Genomic DNA, 18324 nt, shown 5'->3' on the forward strand with positions numbered 1-18324 from the left:
AGCCATAATAGGTGTTCAGTAAATAATTTCTGAATACGAATCATGAGGCATATCTGGGGGGGTAAGGTGTATAAAATAAAGCTATGTGGAACACTGGATGAGTCAAATACATTTAAATTTGTGGAAATTTTGGCCAGGACTGGTGGCTCACACCTGTAATCCCAGCACTTGGAAGGCCTAGGTGGGCAGATCACCTGAGGTCAGAAGTTCAAGACCAGCCTGGCCAACATTGTGAAACCCCATCTCTACTAAAAATACAAAAAATTGGCCAGGCGTCGGGGCGGGTGCCTGTAATCCCAGCTACTTGGGAGGCTGAGGCAGGAGAATCATTTGAACCCAGGAGGCGGAGGTTGCAGTGAGCCGAGGTTGCAGTGAGCCGAGATCGCGCCATTGCACTCCAGCCTGGCCAGCAAGAGTGAAACTCCATGTCAGAAAGAAAAAAAAAAAAAATTGTGGAAATTTTCATAGAAAAAAAGGAGTTACTTCTATGTACCAGGATAAGGGAATAATCTGTAGGACAGGGTTTCTTAACCTCAGCACATTTTGGGCCAGATAATTGTTGTAGGATGTTTAGCAGCATCTCTTTTATTCCATCTTCCAGTTGTGGTAACTGTCTCTAAACGTTGTCAGATGTCTCCTGCGGGGGCAAAAGACCCTCTGGATGAGAACCATGGCTGTAGGGGATGTCTTCTGAAGAAATGGGCACAAAGGAGGCCTTCTACAACGTAAAGAACAAAATAAGGGAAAGGGTAAATGCAGTTGCATTTATCAGGATAATTTAATTTGATGTGGCATGGGGGGTGGTGTATAAAGTGAGCTAATACAAAATGATGCTGGATACAGATCATGGATGTATTGTATATACAGTGGAAAGCTGGTTTTATTTGGGAGACAATGGGAGCTTTTACATTTTTGAGCAAAGGAGTGATGAGATCAGTCTTGCTTTTTAGAAAGATTAGTTTGGCAGTTACTTATTTGTAACCAGAATTAGACAGCAAATAGGATGCAGGGGAGAAGTCAGGTGACTATTAGTCTGCGAAGTAATTCTGGACAAGAGCAGTGGTAATGGAATTGAAAAGGATTAAAAGTGTTTACCAGGTTTTAGCAATAAATCCAATGCGAGGAAGAGGAACATAAGATGACATTTTAAATTTGAGAGTGGTAGTACCATTAAAAACTAATGAATTTTGATTAACTAGTGCTTTAGGCCCTTTGAAATTATGTTGAATTTTGGTTCTTTCTGAACAATGCACCAGATTTCTAGACAAATACTTGAAGTGTTTTTAGACATCTATTTAGTGCCTATTATAGCATGGTGTTAGCTTCCGAAGAGACAAGAATGATGAAAATACAATCTTATCCATTAGTGGCATTGTGAGAGGTCTAGCAGTAACTTGTTCATCCTATGCCCTGATCCACCCTTTTTCATTTCCTTATTAAGCACACAATACTGAGACCAGAATAAAGCAGTGCATTTACTACCTTGTGAAGAATGTTCAGGTGTTCAGGTATGGTATCTTCATTTTGTGCTGCTATAACAGAATACAGGAGACTGGGTAATTTGTAAGGAACAGAAATGTATTTCTCACAGTTCTGGAGGATGGGAAGTCTAAGATCAAGGAGCTGGCACTTGTTGACTAGGGCTTTCTTGCTGTGTTCTCACATACAGAAGGCAAGCTAGCAGGATGCTCCCTGAAACCTCTTTTATTATGGGCCTTCATCCCAGTCCTAAGAGAATCCCTCATGGCCTAGTGATCTCTTAAAGGCCCCACCTCTTAATGCTGTCACATTGGCAACAATTGAATTTGAGGGGACACATACAAGCCATAGCAAACTGAACATTTCTCCCATGCCAGATAGCACCATGTTCTTTGTCAGTAGGTGGTGGTAGAGGGGCACTGCAGGATAAAGGGGCTTCTTTCACTTCTAAGATGATACTGTGACAGTTAATTTTATGTGTCAACTTGGCAGGGCCACAGGTGCCTAGCTACTGGGTCATACTTTTTTTTTTTTTTTTTTAGAGATTTAACTTTTGCTCTGATTTTCCAATTATAAGGTCAAACATTATTCTAGGTGTTTCTGTGAGGGTGTTTTTACATGAGATTGACATTTAAATCAATCAGTGAACTCTGAGTAATGCAGACTGTCCTCCTCGATGTTAGTGGGCTTGATCCAGTTAGGTGAAGGTCTGAAGAGAAAAAAAGACCGTCCTCTTCCCAGAACAAGAGAATCCTCCAACAGATACCTTTGGACTGGACCTTGCACCATCAGCTTTCCTGGGTTTCCAGCCTCCTGCCTCACACTCCAGCTTTCGGACTTGTTAGACTTAATAATAGTAACACAAGCCAATCCTTTTAAGGAAGTTTGTCTGGAGAATCTTGACAAACACAAACATCTACTGAGAGTTCCTGTCCAAGTTTTGCTCACACCCTAGCAAGAGGCTTCTGGCTTACCAGTCGGGAGTGTGAGGTTCTTTGCTTGTAAGACCTGATCCACCAGCGGTACACCAGCTCTGGCCCAGGGCAAGACAGGGAATTTCCCAATCACTGAGTAGGCTGTAGCCACTCTCTCCATTAGGCCTGACTTCACCATGGGGAAGGGGAGACCCTTTCAAGGGTATTCCTTCCTGGGGTACTCTCAATCCTAGGACATCATAGCTCTCTTTCATCCCTCTTAAAAGTTAATATCATTATCAGTTAACAGTTTTTTATATTAAAATTATCCCTGTTCAAGTTAATGGTATGGTTTCTGTATCCTGACTGGATATTAGGATACAGTATTTACTGTCTTATTTCTACTACTTTATGTTTAAAGTTTTTCATAATGTTTAAACTGAAGTTTTGATCATTCATTAAATATTTACACAGAACAGGACAAAGGATGGTTTTCCTTTGTCTAGTTATTGTAAGGTAGCGTCCAAGATTTACCACCACGTCATGATTACAGATGGTCACCAACTTACGTTTTAGGATTTTTTGACTTTATGATGGGTTTATAGGGATGCAGCCCCATTTCAAGCTGAGGAGCTCCTTAGGACTTAGGAATCATACCTCTTTCACACCATGGTAAAGTTGGAAAATTGTTAAGTCAAGCTGTCATTAATTAGGAGACTGCTGTGTTGCTAACGTTTTATGCATTTTTAACTTATGATGGGTTTATTGGGAATTAACCACAATGTAAATCGAGGACCATCTGTATATTGTATGATTTTTGCTAATGCATTGAGAGAGATCTGTGTAAATTATCTATGACTTCAGAATATGCATATTACCTCCAACTGTGTTAACTCATGTTTTTTAAGAGAATAAGGGTATTTTCACCCTATGTGGATGTACTGTAGAATTTTTCTAAGCTACGAAAGTCTATAAATAACAAATCAACTTAAACTTTTTGGGAAATAATTTCTACTAAAGATTCATAATCGGCGTATTCCTTCAATGACTGTACAAGTTCATCCAGTAGATAATCTCCTTGCATAAAAGTTTCAAGATCATGCAGCGTCTTGTTTATTCTGTGATCTGTGACCCGGTTCTGTGGAAAATTATATGTTCTTATTTTCTCTGATCTTCCTTTACTTCCAATCTGTATATAGAGAAAAAGATGAGATGCAGTTAGATTCAGGGCAATTTAAACCTACAAATTTAACTTATTTGGAGACTTAAGTTCTTGATTTATAACATGAATCAAAATGTGAGAACCAGGTTTTAAACACTTAGAATTTCAAATGACATGGGAACATGATATAGAAAAAAGAACACGTGCTCTAAAATCAGATTAATATCTGAATCCTGCCTCAGCCACTTCAATGTTCTATGACCTCGGGCAACTTAGTTTCCCGATCTGCAAAATACAGTGTCTACTACACAGTGATGATGACTATAGAGCCTGGCACATAGTTGCTATTCCTATAGTCGCTGAATACATATAATCTCTGTGAATTAATGCAGTCATCTTCCGTGGTAACAAGGTGGTGAGTTTCCCATATTGAGGAATTCTTAAAAGGCTCTGTAGTTATAAAATTAAATACCGGCCAGGCGCAGTGGCTCACACCTGTAATCCCAGCACTTTGGGAGGCTGAGGTGGGCGGAGCACCTGAGGTCAGGAGTTCGAGACCAGCCTGCCCAACATGGCGAAACCCCGTCTCTACTAAAAAGACAAAAAATTAGCCGGGTGTGGTGGCAGGCACCTATAATCCCAGCTACTCAGGAGGCTGCGGCAGGAGAATTGCTTGAACCCGGGGGGCGGAGGTCGCAGTGAGCCGAGATCGCGCCACTGCACTCCAGCCTGGGTGACAAGAGCGAAACTCCATCTCAATAACAAACAACAACAACAAAAACTAAATACAGGAAGAAAAAAACAGGAAGAAAGCCAAGTTGAGTTCACTTTCCAACTTTCTTGCATAATTAAAATTTCAAAGGATTAAAAATGAATGAGGACTCAGTATATATCTTTATTTTTAGTAACGGATTAAAAGTCTGAGAAAAATACCTTTGAATATAGAAAACAGGGCAGAGATGTAAGATTACTATCAAAGAAGGATAGCCCTTAGACTACTTGAATTGTTTTCAACACAGGTTAAAACAAATATGATATATAAAAACTGAGTTATTAAAAAAAAGCTGAGTTATATAAAAATATTTCTATCCTTTAAAAGCATTTTTAAAATTCATTTTTTACCTGAATTTTTCTAGCATTCTGTCTTTTATTTGTTTCTTCTTCTAGATGCATGCTGTACAGTTTTGCACGTAACTTTGTCATAGCCAGCTCTTTATTTTTCAGCTGAGATCTCTCTTGTTGACATTCAGAAACAACACCTGAATAGTGTTACGAGAATTAAAAAGTTTTAATTAAAAAATCTTCTTTACTTATTATCAAGGAATACTCCTTTTCCTCCTCATCCTTTTTCTTCTTCCTTTATGAGGGGGAAAAACAGAGGACTCTAATAAAAAAGGGAGAGACTATAAGCTTAACTTTTGCAGAGTTTATCAGAAAACTGAAAATTTAAGTTTTGAGCAATAGCACAAATAGCACAAAGTATTTCTTTCTTTCTTTTTTTGTTTGAGATGGCGTCTCGCTCTGTCGCCCAGGCTGGAGTGCAGTGGCGCGATCTCGGCTCACTGCAAGCTCTGCCTCCCGGGTTCAAGCGATTCTCCTGCCTCAGCCTCCCGAGTAGCTGGGACTACAGGCACCTGCCACCATGCCTGGCTAATTTTTTTTTGTATTTTTAGTAGAGACGGGGTTTCACCTTGTTAGCCAGGATGGTCTCGATCTCCTGACCTCGTGATCCGCCTGCCTTGGCCTCCCAAAGTGCTGGGATTACAGGCGTGAGCCACCGCGCCTGGCCTAGCACAAATTATTTCTATACTGAAGGCATACATACTAAACAATAAGCATAAATCATTTAATACAGATTGTTTCCCCTCAGCTAGCCACCATGTTTTAAAAGTAACAACTACTTATAGAAACTATGATATATGAAAAATCCTATTACTAGAGAAAATCACTTAATTTTTTTAGGCTATCCATTTTTTCCCCCAATTTTTGTTTCATATTCTGTATTACCTAAGACATCATCCAGTTTAACATAAGGATATTCTCATAATTAAAATAACAAAATCGTAACAATCCAGTACTGGCCTCAACCACTATTAGTTAATAGGGACTATGCCCATTTGAGATCAGTCACAGTAAGAGATTCTTGTTTCCTTTCTAGATAACTGAGATTTGCTATCCCTATGCTCTTTATCACATGTGAATCACTGTGGTGATACCTGTGAAAGACGTTTAGTTTGAGCTACAGTATACTGGAGATTTCGATATAGTCCCTTTGCCTAACTATCTAGAATCAGATCCCCTCGAAGTATGTGAATGAACTTAATGGAAAGAAGCCCCTGCAATTATATGCAAAACTGTATATGTGTTTCTGAGTAGGAGGTCCAATGCTTTCATATCATTTTTTTTTTAAAGGAAGCCATGTTCCCCTCCCCCTGCAAAAAGGCTCAGAACCAACGATTTAGAGCATTTTCTGATAAAGAACCCATGATAATTACTTCATTGTGAGAATTTTCTTTTTAAGTGTAAAACTCAGAACTCCACCTGAAAGGACCATCCACACCTTCTATAAATAGTAATTAATACAGACATTCCCTGAGTTTGGATCCCTCCCTCTTCCTCGCCTTGCAGTTATCCCACAGAGTATCAGGTAAGGATTCTAAGTAAATCAAATATTTAATAACAATCCTTAGAAGTATATACTTCTCTGGTAACCGAGGATCTATTTCAGTGGAAAATTAGTCAAATTATTCCAAAATTGATTTCTTTGGTGTCATATATTGAAGGAATAAGTACACACCTGTTGGAAGATGAACTATCCGGACAGCACTGTCCGTGGTATTTACATGCTGCCCCCCAGCTCCACTGGCTCGCTTAGTGTCAATTCTCAAATCTTTCGGATTAATCACCAGATTAATCTATACAGAAGATAAGTTGGGATTTTAAAAGATTACATGTATCAACTTTATAAAGGCAAGAGCGACCCATTTATGAATATACAACATGTACAGAATTCATATATTTGGGAGGTTTAATTTTAAGACTAGAGAGTAGCTAGAAGGATACCATTTTAAAACTTTTTTGCTTTTTGGAAGAGTAGGGAATCGAAATAGCACAGGACTGTACAGTTTTGAAAAACAAATCCTTTCTAGTCCTCAAAAACCTGGCTTCCCTTTACCCATTTCTTACCACAGAAACAGCAGAACTTGATACTATTCTGCCTACTTTTAGAACTGAATGTTTAAGGTTTTTTCAAATTTTTCTGAGTTTAAAGAGCCTAGCAGCAGGAAAAAAAATGGTAGCTTGAGAACTGTGGGAAGGGTCTGTTTCGTTTTATTTCAAACATATTTGGAGGCAAAGATGAGCCAAATGGAAATGGGATGGCCAAGAAGTCATGAGTCTCAATTCCTCAACACACTGGGATCTGAGGTCAAGGTAATGCTTTGTCCTAGGAGCCACCATCAAAAGCACTGTTTCATGAACAACTAAGAACCATTCTGTGACATCTCTGCAATGCTGACAGTAAGAATCCTACCATTCTCTGGGCCTTCTACCTCTATGTCTCCCTGTGTTGACTCCCTCTTATGGTTGCTAGAGGAATTAGATGATACATGGACCTCAGTCTCTCATCTTTTCCTGAAAACTTCCACCCCAAGATGGTTAAACATAAGTGACTAGGTTTCTAGGTGTGGCTCCTGCCACTTATTCTACTTTACTCTCTCCCTTAACTGCTTAGTTTCTCACCTATGCTTCACACAAAAATTAGATCTAAAGAAACTAATAAGACCTAAAGAAAGGAACTCCATTAAACCTATTACAGAGCCAAATAGCACTTTTTCCCAAAATTAGCATAGGAACCACTAAGAGTTCCTTCTCAAAGCATTCACACTTCATTCCGAAAAACAAGTCAGATATCTGCTATCACTTTTCAGCAGAAGGGAAATGAGGCAAAACAGAACTCCTACACTAAGTTATCTTAAAAATATAGACTGAGAATTTGCTTTGTGAGAATAAAGTATACTCATTATGAACAGTATAACAATATACTTTCATTTTAATGTAACTGGGTTATGAAGCAGCAATTCTGTTAAGTAATTACCTTTGTTAAATAGGATTGTTGCTGTTAATACCCCACAAACCAGTCACACAAGGCAGAAGTCATTATAAAGGCAACCAGTCCATATTTAAATAGGTTATTATTTCACCCACAGAGATGATCTCACAATAACTACTTATTAGGAAAATACTAATACACAGACAATGCAACATTGTATCATTTACAAATCCTTAATTTTTTAGCATTATAAAATTATATTTTTTAGACTGAGATAATATGCAACTCAAAATACACAAGGAAGACCAAACAGATACTCAATTCAGTAAACTGTGAATGTTACTCTGGGGACAAGGCACTGTGCTAGGCCCAGGATTCCAAGGAGAGGGGCTTGTGCCTTACCTCAGTAGGCTGGGGTAATATTGCTACAGTCATGGTGCTAGTATGGACGCGGCCTTGCTTTTCTGTCTTTGGCACTCTTTGTACTCTGTGAACACCTCCTTCAAATTTCATGTGCCTATAGGCTTCTGAACCCCCAATGCTGGCAGATGCATGTCTAAGGCCACCTTGAAAATACAGGGAAATAGAATTATTTTTATTATTCCTGCCATTTATAAATAATTGACCATCACATCTACTATCTTGAGGTATATTTTTAAAGTCATAAAAGGAGATAAACATGGAGACTGTAAAACATATTAAAATATTCAATGTTTTAATATTTATCTTTACTGCTTACAAGTACTAAACAGCATTTATGGGGCTAATCAATTGACATCAGTAACACATCTAAGACTACTTTTAAAGACTGTTATCAATTCGATGGTTAGTATTATTGAAAGACTCTCCATTAGATTTTATAGGTCATCTCAAAATTACTGTATGTGCATTCAAATTTATTAGGTAAATGATGAGCATAAAACTACATAAGCATCCTTACAGATAAGTTCTAAAGCCTAGTCATGGTCTTTCCAACTCTTTTCCTAAACACTTTACCTGAAACAAAATGAATAGTTTACTGACCTAGTTCACTTGGAAAATATTCCAGGGTTTCAAAATGCCATCTTTTAAATGCAGCATATTGCTGATACATATCAAATATCTCTGATGTAAACAACATTGCCTCCTGACCTCCAACTCCTGCAGTTACTTCCAGGATCAAATCATTTTCATCTGTTTCTTCTGAGGGAACCAAAAGTAAGATAATCTGTAAATATAAAAATATCACCCCTCCTATAATTAAGATTTAAAATTTATCAAAAAATAAAAAGCTAAATGATTAGATTCAGGAATTTTAAATATTTAAGTTTCACCAAGCAAATAATGTAATATTACTGAGTACTGTTCAACCACCTTGCCAATTAGAACTGTATAATGTGTAACTTCCATAAAGTATTAATGTTACAACCATATTATAAATGCTGTTTAGATTCAGCTAAAACTTCAGGCTTGTTTTATTGTCTGTTGGAGTTCTTGTATGCTTTGTATCAGTTCTCTCTTCAGTTAATAAGAACTAAGTACTTGCTCTGATTAGGAGATTATACTGTTGTGGAAAGCAAAAGAAGATTCTAGATCCATCTTCTTGAAAATTAAGGCCTAATATGGCAGAAAACCAAAAGCACTCAAAACTGCATTTGTATTATTTTAAGATTTCTTATTATGGAAGAGAAACTTGTAATTTTGAAACTAAAAAGGCCCTTAGAGATTATCTGGTCCAATTCTCTAATTATACATGTAAAGGAAACAGAGCTTAACAGAGATTAAATGACTTGTTTAAGGGCAAAGTGTTAGTTACTGGCCAAGCAGGCACAAGAACACAAAACCTTTGTGCCTAGATCAGTCTTCCCTCCATTACAATAGTGTGTTTCTAATCAAGGGGATCTAGAACAAAGACTTCTTAGATTAGGTCAATTAATAAGAAAAGCTACCAACATTTTATTGGTTCTTTAATATATGGCAGGCATTCTAAGCCCTGTACATACTGTAATTCTTAAAACAATCTTGGGTAAGTATTATTAACAGTTCTACCTTAAGATGTGAAACTAACTTTACAGGGGTTGAATAATCTAGTGGCTCAGCATTACCCAACTCAAAAGTTAAGTGGAAGAGCTAGAATTGAACCTGAATATACCTGAGTACACTGCTATCACACTTGACATTGGTCAGAAGCTATGCTAGTTACTACTTTTCCATCTCTCTAGCCTATGCCAATACAACATTATCATTCAAATTTTGAACAAATAATGGATTTTACTTCTGTTTGTTGATTACTAGACACTGAACAGAAACATTTAATACACATATCCTTCTTATTCACACAAAATTTAATTTAGAAAATGGGTAAAATGCGAGCTACACTACACTTTTCACCTTATAGTGGAATTCTCCCCCTCTAACATAGGTTATAGGAACATTAATTTTTAGTAATTTTCACATTTGGCTAAAGGGGAAGCAGATTCTCAAAAATAAGTACCCCCTTTCCTGGCTCCTTCCTTACCTAACATATTCTTTCACTTATCCCCAACGGTAATTGCTGTCAACCTTTAGTCTCTGCTTTACAGAATTAGCAAAGAGTGGCTCTAATTTCATATAATTATTCTTCATTAACTCTATATGTTCTGTAATTCACAAAGATGTACAACCAAAGCAATGTAATCCAATTCTTAAAATCGTGAGGGCTTACTCTAGGTCTGGCATTCCAAATAGTGTGAGAGAGGCAAAATAAGTATTCCTGGCCCTGAGGAGCTCACAGTCTACTATCACTCTACCAGGGGACTTCAAGAAGTTGTATTTCAAAGTTATTTTGTAACAAAATAAACTCGTGCTAACTTGTTATAACAAGTCACAGGCTCTAGTTTGAGGTACTAAAAAGGGTATCAGTTTGCAAAGAGCCCCATCAGAGCAATATGAACTCTGTTAAATTGAAGCAAGAACAAACATTAAATTGCTCGTGAAGCTTGGGTGGAAGAATGGTGAAATCATTGATGCTTTATGAAAAGTTTATGGGGACGATGCCCTGAAGAAATCAGCAGTTTACAAATGGATAACTCATTTTAAGTAGAGACAAGATGATGTTGAAGAAGAAGTCCACAGTGGCAGACCATCCGCATCAATTTGTGAGGGAAAAAATTATCTTATTCGTGCCCTAATTGAAGAAGACTGATGATTAACAGCAGAAACAATAGCCAAACCACAGACAGCTCAACTGGTTCAGCTTATAAAATTCTGACAAAAAAATTAAAGGTGAGCAAACTTTCCACTGGATGGGTGCCAGAACCTTTGCATGCAGATCAGCTGGAGGCAAGAGCAGAGCTTTCAATAGAAATTTTAAACAAATTGGATCAAGATCCTAAAGCATTTCTTTGAATTATAACCAGAAGTGAAACATGGCTTTACCAGTATGATCCTGGAGACAAAGTACAATCAAAACAATGGCCACCAAGAGGTGGAAGGGGTCCAGTCAAAGCAAAAGCAGACTGGCTAGGGGCAAAAGTCATGGCAATAGTCTTTTTGGGGATTCTCAAGGCACCTTGCTTATTGACATTCTGGAGGGCCAAAGAACAGTATCTGCTTACTATGAGGGTTTTGAGAAAGCCAAGTTTTAGCAAAATACCAGGGACAGCTTCACCAGAGTCCTCTCCTACACCAGTGCTCCTGCTCATTCCTCTCATCAAACAGGCAATTTTGAGAGCTTCAATGGGAAATCCACAGGCACTCATGTTACAGTCCTTATTTGGCTCCTCCTTTTTTTTGTTTCCTGATCTTAAAAAACTTGTAAAGGGTACCCATTTTTTTTTAGTTAATAATATAAAAAAGACTACATTGACATGGTTAAATTCCCAGGACCCTCAGTTCTTTAGGGATGCATAAAATGCTGGTATATCACCTTTTTGCTTACCAAAGTGTCCTGAACTTGATAGCTGGTGGCACTTATGTCAATAAAGTTTATATATATATTTTTATCTTTTAATTCCAGTTTTCCACAAACTTTTGAAGTCCTTTCATATAACCTCTTCTGCCCCATGTCTACCTCCAGTCTTCTTAAAAAAAAAAAAAAAAAAAAAGAGGGAAGATATGCCACTATTTCGCTGCCTTTCCAGAAAATACTATCACTGTGACATTTATCTTTCTGTGAGAGCTCTACAGTACTTTTAGTATGATGAAAACAGGACCATGTGAAGTTTGTTCTTTAAAAACCAGTTTATTGATAGTCATAATCATTTCAAAATGTATGCATATATGAAAACATCACATCATATACCTTAAATATATGCAATTTTGGGGGTCAATTTATACCTCAATAAATCTAGAAAATAAATTTTAAAAACCCAGTTTATTCTAAACAGTAACAAGCTAGTCACTTGTTTTTATAAACCTTTAATAAACTTTAATGCCTAAGAATAGCACAAATGCTTTATTCTTTGCAGAAATACCATACCTGATGCTTCAGCTGGGTTATTTCTTTTTGACACAAAGTGATTTCATTCTCTGCAAGTTTCCTTAAATCTTCATTCTCATCTAGGAAAAAAAGGGCAGAAGTTAAGGTTTTCCTTAATTAGTGTTAAACTGCCAGCAGACTTCTAGGAAATGGTTTTATGGTTATTAGAGCTGAAGGGAAAAATAAAATGTCTATCTTGTCCTTTCAATAAATGCCATTCAATAAATGCCTTTCAATAAATGTCCTTTCAATCAATTTCACCATTTTATATATTAGTTTTCATAAGCATGTAAGTATAAAATTTTTTTTCTGATAAAGTACAAGTACAAATTTCTATAAAAATATAAAGAAGTTAAACTCTTCCATAATTTCATCTCCATGAAATATTCACCTTAATAAATATGCTTTTAGACTTCCAACTTAGACTGTATAATAACGAATGCATTTAGCTAATAAGACAGAAGGGATACAGAAGGTTACACCAGGAAAACTAAAATTCAATTACAAAGTAGAAATTTATTCTCTTATAAGCAAATGTTTCATTAGTATTTTAGTATCCACCCAAAAACATTTATTAGATTCTGCCTAATGTATACAGAATGTTTATACGAAGTACTCCTCTCTCTCTCTCTCTGGCTTTACCTTTATTGTTGTTTCATCTTTGAATTTTCATTTTTACCTTATAAAACATACTTTCTCATTCCTCTACCCTATAGATGATATGCAGCCTATATAAAGGAGGAGGAAAGGGAAAATTTCTGGCTATTAACAAATTGTTCTCTCTATTGAAAGTTCAAACTCTTACAAAGCATCAGTTTGTATGCTTATCTATTAAGAACCAACCATGCTGGGAAGTGGGATAATACATATATAAGAGCTGCCCTCAAGAGAGCATTATAGATAATTTTAGTTTCCTTATATTTTTCTAGAAGAGAAAAACAAAAAATAACCTAAACCCTTATGTGACATGGTTTGGCTGTGTCCCCACCCAAATCTCATTTTGATTTGTAGCTCCCACAATTCCCACCTGTTGTGGGAGGGACCCAGTGAGAGGTAACTGAATCATGGGGGCAGGTATTTCCCGTGCTGTTCTTATGATAGTGAATAAATCTTACAAGATCTGATGGTTTTATAAAGAAGAGTTCCCCTGCACAAGTTATCTCTCTTGTCTGCTGCCATGTAAGACGTGCCTTTTGCCTTCCACCATGATTGGGAGCCCTCCCCAGCCACGTGGAACTGTTAGTCTATTAAACCTCTTTTTCTTAAAAATTACCCCGTCTTGGGTATGTCTTTATCAGCAGTGTGAAAACAGACTAATACACTATGTGATTAAATATTAAAACAGTTGTGCCTTGAAGGAATCTTTGGTTTTGGAATGGGCAGAAAAAGGAAAGAAAGATTAACTCGAGGAGAGAGAATAACAACAGCAAAACTGAGATAAGCAAGTACAGGAAGCACTGCTGAAAATTATTTTGGCAAGCATATGGTATGGAAGAAATTTGGTAGAATGGAAAATGTGTTGAGTTAGGAAAAGCAAAAATGAATTCTAGCCCTAGCTTAATCGCTAAGGTACTGTTAGGGCAATAGGCTCAACTTCTCTCAGTTATGACAAGAATGAAATGAAAGTTCTGAGCTGGATGATCTCTAAGGTGCCTTTCAGTTCTGCAAAGCTAAGGAGATTGGAACTAGAGTCTAGAAGTAATTTAATTTTAATACTATATTTTATTTAACCCAATATGCTCCAAATATTATTTCAACATGTAATTAACATAAAAATATTACTTTTTATACCAAGTGTTTGAAATCTATATGTATTTTACACTTACACACCTGAATTCAGACTAGCCACAAATTGCTCAACAGCTGTGTGGCTACTGGCTACTATATTGGACAGTGCAGCTCTAAAGGGTTTAGAATTAGGAGTTACTCACAGGCAATGGTAATATACTACTTTAATTTCTCTTGAATATTATAAATCAACATATGTTTACTGGACACCTACCATGTGCCTGCCTTCCCCTTTGCCTACAAAGATGTTTATGGTTTCCCATTCTAAATGGGTCCTTTTCTTTTCAACCCTTTAAGTAGCTGCTTATTGTCACCCCTCTTTTCCCACCCAGATTTCTGGAGATAAAATGCCATTTTTATAACTTTTCTCCTGTTAACTCTAATTTACTTCTCAAGCTGTTACACTGGATTCTATAATCATATCAAGACCATTTTTATTCAAGTTACCAATGACAAAATTGCCAAATCTAAAGACTTATTTCAGTGTGAGCTGAAAAGGTTGTTTTACCTTTCTATGTCAGGTACTAAGGATTTTTTTTTTTTTTTTTTTGAGGCAGGGTCTTGCACTGTCACCCAGGCTGGAATGCAGTGGCACCATCTTGGCTCACTGCAACCTCCACCTCCCGGGTTCAAGCGATTCTCCCACCTCAGCCTCTCAAGTAGCTGGGACCACAGGCACGCACCACCATGCCCAGCTAATTTTGCATTGTTTGTAGAGACAGGGTTTTGCCATGTTGCCCAGGCTGGTCTTGAACTCCTGGGCTCAAGTGATCGGCCCACCTGAGCCTCTCAAAGTGCTGGAATTAGAGGCGTGAGCCACCACGCCTGGCCAAGGAGCTCTTCTTGAAATTTTCTATTGGCTTCTACAGCTTCATTTATTTATCTACTTCAAGGTCACAAAGCTCTGGCTGTTTTTTTCTTGACCTTTTATAGCCTTCTTCTCTGCCTGCTCCTCAAATACTGTGTATTTCTGGCCTTGTTAGACTTGTTTCTATCTTAACACATTTTCCCTGAGTGTTCTCATCTACTTCTAAGGTTTAATTTACCATGTACTGTATATCTCGAGAGCTCTCATATGATTATTTGGGCTCAATTTTTCTCCTATGTCAGTAATTTTTTCTCCTAGACTAGTACAGATATCTTTATTGGAATTCCTTTTCACAGGTGTTTTTAACTTAATATGGCATTCAATGCAAAACTCGTCTTTTTAAAAAATTCGGTCCAACTTTTATACTTTCATCTTAATTAACAGTACCACTCGTGCTGAAGCCAGAAACCTAAGACTTTTCTTAGAACTAACTCTCTCCTTCATCCTTCTCAGGGCATAAGCCACTAAATCCTAACTTGTTTCTCAAAATGTTTTGTGAGTCAGAACTATGCCTATCACCATTTCTTCTTTGGATTGTTTCAACTGCCTCCTCCCTGGCCTGTCAGCCACCAGGGTTTCTGGAGAATACTCCAATTTATCCTCAGCGCATGCCACCATTAACTTTTCTTTACAAAGACGTGAATTCTCTGCTTAAAAACATTTGCTAACTTTCTATGGTCTATAAAAAATAAATCCAAATTCTTTGTCTTGCAAGGTTCTTAACTATTTTTCTGGCTTCATGTTTCTATGACATCATCTCCCACCTATTCTATACTTAGGCCATACTGAATTTCCCAATTTAGTACCTTTACCCACGTATAGGTCTGAGATTCTGAGTCCTAAGTCTGCTATTAACAAGCACTGCCCTGATACTACTGCAAATGGGTCTCCACACCACACTTTGAGAAACACCGCTGTGGAGCCCATCACAGGGACAGTGCCTTATTTATCCTTGCTGAGCTAATGAGCTCTTGCCCGAGTCCACAACTAATAAGCATGTAAAAGGGGGCAGAGCACCGTGGCAAAGGAGCACAAGAGAGCCCACAGGAGAGGATGGGATCACAGCACGTAATGATGTCCTGACCTCTGATCCAAAATAAAAACGGCTGCAAGTGAGTAAAGAGTTTCAAACTCGGGTAGTGTGGGCAGTAGAAAAGTCAAACGAAGAGTCAAGAATGTGCTCTGACGCCTCTCCCCCGGGCCCGACCCTTACCGTGCAGCAAGTGCTCAGTCTCCCGCAGCTCCTGCTCCTTCTCGTTCAGCAGTCTGATCACCGCCAGCAACTCGGGCCTCCTGACCTTCAAGTGGGCTTCAGACCCCGAATGGCGCTCGAGGAAGGTCCGCAAGGGCCCGCCCCGGGCGAACAGCTCCTCCAGCGGCGGGCTACCGGAGCTCAGGGGCCGGCGGGCTGGGCCAACGGCCCGGCGGGGCCAGAGCCACCGGGCAGCGCCCCACAGAACCCGGGACCGCATCGTTAGGCCGAGACCGCGGACCCTGACCGGAACCGGAAGTTCCGGACAGAGCGACAACACCCGGAACTTGGAGATAAGGGTGAGAGCGCACCAAGCCCCGCCCAGCGCAAGCGCTGTTTTTTAAAGGATTTTCCGGAAGCCTTGGCGGGAACTTCCTGCCAAGCGTGAGAACGCTGCGAACTTCCCGGAGGCCAAAAGTTGAGGGGGCTGAGCGGAGCGTGATTGGGGAGGGGCGGGCCTGGGAGACCTTGGGCGCCTCCTCTGAAAGCCTCTTCGTAGGTACCCGGTTGATGGGTGACGTGTTGGGCCGGAAAGGGAGAGCAGCAAATTGCCCCTCTGTTTTCTGATAGTGAGGATTTCTTTCCCATGCACTGAGTCGGGGCCTCCAGAGCCGCAGTGCAGGGCAGTCGAGGGTCCGCTGCAGGGCGGAGGTCACAGCCGCGCAAGTCGTCAGTCTCCGGTGCAGGGCTGCCGCTGAGTCTTCAAGAGCGAGTTTTATTATGGACAGGCGTGTGTTTATTCCTCCTCCTTTTTTCCTGCTTATGTTTCTCTTGTCCACGGTGGGTGAGGTTCGTGTTAATAAGGACGTGATAAGTGTATTATGAGATAACCACTGAATGAATTTGCACAATAGACATGCGTGCCCTTCATCTGCCGCGTCATTTACTTGCTTTCAAAGGACTTTATTATTCACCTGCCCATTCATTTTCACTTAGTCCCACTTATCGTCAGCTTTTTTAAAGAGGTGGAGTTGATTCCGTGTTACGGCAACCTACAGCCCAACAAAGCCTTCAGATATCTGCCTCCAGGAGTCCAACCCTCATCCCTTTCCAAAGAACTGGTAGCGGATAGGTGCCAGCAATACCGACATTTATTGGCACAATGCTTTGCACTTTTCAAAAGACCTGTTCACAGCTCAACGGAGAAATAAATATGAGGGAATAAACACAACCAAGACAGTCCTGGGAATGCGAGGGCTAAACGCTCAATCTGAGAACTGCCACTACCTAACTGGTTTGGGCAGCGTCTACTAAGTGGTATTTCACTGTTGAGAGAGGTGATATATTAGAAGTACGAAACTTCTAATTTATTCATAAAAAATAAAATGGTAAAAAATGGGAACCCTTATCAAAGTTAAAATATCCTTAGTTCATCTAATCGAAACTGTTAAGTATAAACATTCTTAGAAAATAACGTTTGCATTGCCTCTCTCTTTTCACCTCTTAGCACGATAACAAATGCAGAGTGAGTGGAAGAATGAAATGACTCTTCAAACATCAGGAAGCAAAAATAGTTTTTTGCTACTTAAAGGCTCCACCTAATTATCTCAGTTCTTTTCACTTTGTGTATTCAAGCTACACAACTTTATACAATCGTTCTGCTGTTGAAACCCATTTTATTTTAATCGTGATCTGAGGATAGAACAGGACTGATCAGGATGTTTTTATCTCTATTAGAACAATTGTTTCCCAAGTCTGAACTTAACTTTGAATTTATTTTAACCATGGAAATGGTGAGAATCACTTGAACTCAACATGGTTTATCTCTCAGTTGAGTTCTCAGAACATAAGTCATTTCAACAATATATTTTATTATTTATAAAAGGTGAAACATTTTAATAATTAAAACCTTATAGAACAATGTAAAGAATCTAGCCAGAATTTATTTTCCCCCAAGTGCATAAGCAATTTAAGTAACACATAGAAGTGTACCTTTTATTCCTATAGTGTTATATACCAATGAGGAAACAGTAACTTTCTAAGGATACATTGTTGAATTCTTTATTAATTCAAAACATTTTAAGAAAGTCAGTGTAATGCATATGCATTTTACAATAACATCCATAGGTTTCCACAATCTAGTAAAATGAAAACAGCTGTATTTTGATTTACTTTGAAAACTCAAACCTATAGTTCGAGATTTCTGAATATTTTTACATTACTGTCATGCTCAAATTCTGTTACATGGTGAAAATTCTAGCATTTTCCAGAAGTATATTATTGTACATAGGTAAAATGATAAAATTGATTCTAGGAAGGGGGAAAAAAAAACCCAGAAAAACTTAAATTGGAGGAAACATAATCTGGATTATCTATTCATTTTGTGAATACCCACCGTTATTCTGGCATTGCAAAATAACCAAGTGTGGTGC

General features: G+C 38.4%; 1 protein-coding gene across 7 annotated transcripts; it reads right to left on the minus strand.

The window, feature by feature from the left end:
* Positions 1 to 1557: 1557 nt before the first annotated feature.
* MTRF1L (mitochondrial translation release factor 1 like) lies at positions 1558 to 16830 on the minus strand. 7 transcript variants are annotated; one of them, XR_010158229.1, is made up of 7 exons: positions 15914 to 16729; positions 12045 to 12124; positions 8630 to 8813; positions 8009 to 8172; positions 6353 to 6470; positions 4678 to 4912; positions 1558 to 3582 (listed from the first exon to the last, which is right to left on the minus strand). XR_010158229.1 is itself a non-coding variant. In XM_518818.9 (7 exons), the coding sequence occupies exons 1-7, from the start codon at positions 16170 to 16172 to the stop codon at positions 3382 to 3384; spliced, it is 1143 nt and encodes a 380-aa protein (XP_518818.2). In that variant the 5' UTR covers positions 16173 to 16830; the 3' UTR covers positions 1558 to 3381. The 7 variants fall into 7 exon arrangements, 5 of the variants coding, with proteins under 5 accessions (XP_518818.2, XP_009450530.1, XP_001140693.1 ...); XR_010158230.1 differs by having other exon boundaries at positions 8738 to 8813; positions 15914 to 16228; XM_518818.9 differs by having other exon boundaries at positions 4678 to 4814; positions 15914 to 16830.
* Positions 16831 to 18324: the final 1494 nt, after the last annotated feature.

This window comes from Pan troglodytes, chromosome 5 (genome assembly GCF_028858775.2).
Source record: "Pan troglodytes isolate AG18354 chromosome 5, NHGRI_mPanTro3-v2.0_pri, whole genome shotgun sequence".
NCBI classification, from domain to species: Eukaryota; Metazoa; Chordata; class Mammalia; order Primates; family Hominidae; genus Pan; species Pan troglodytes.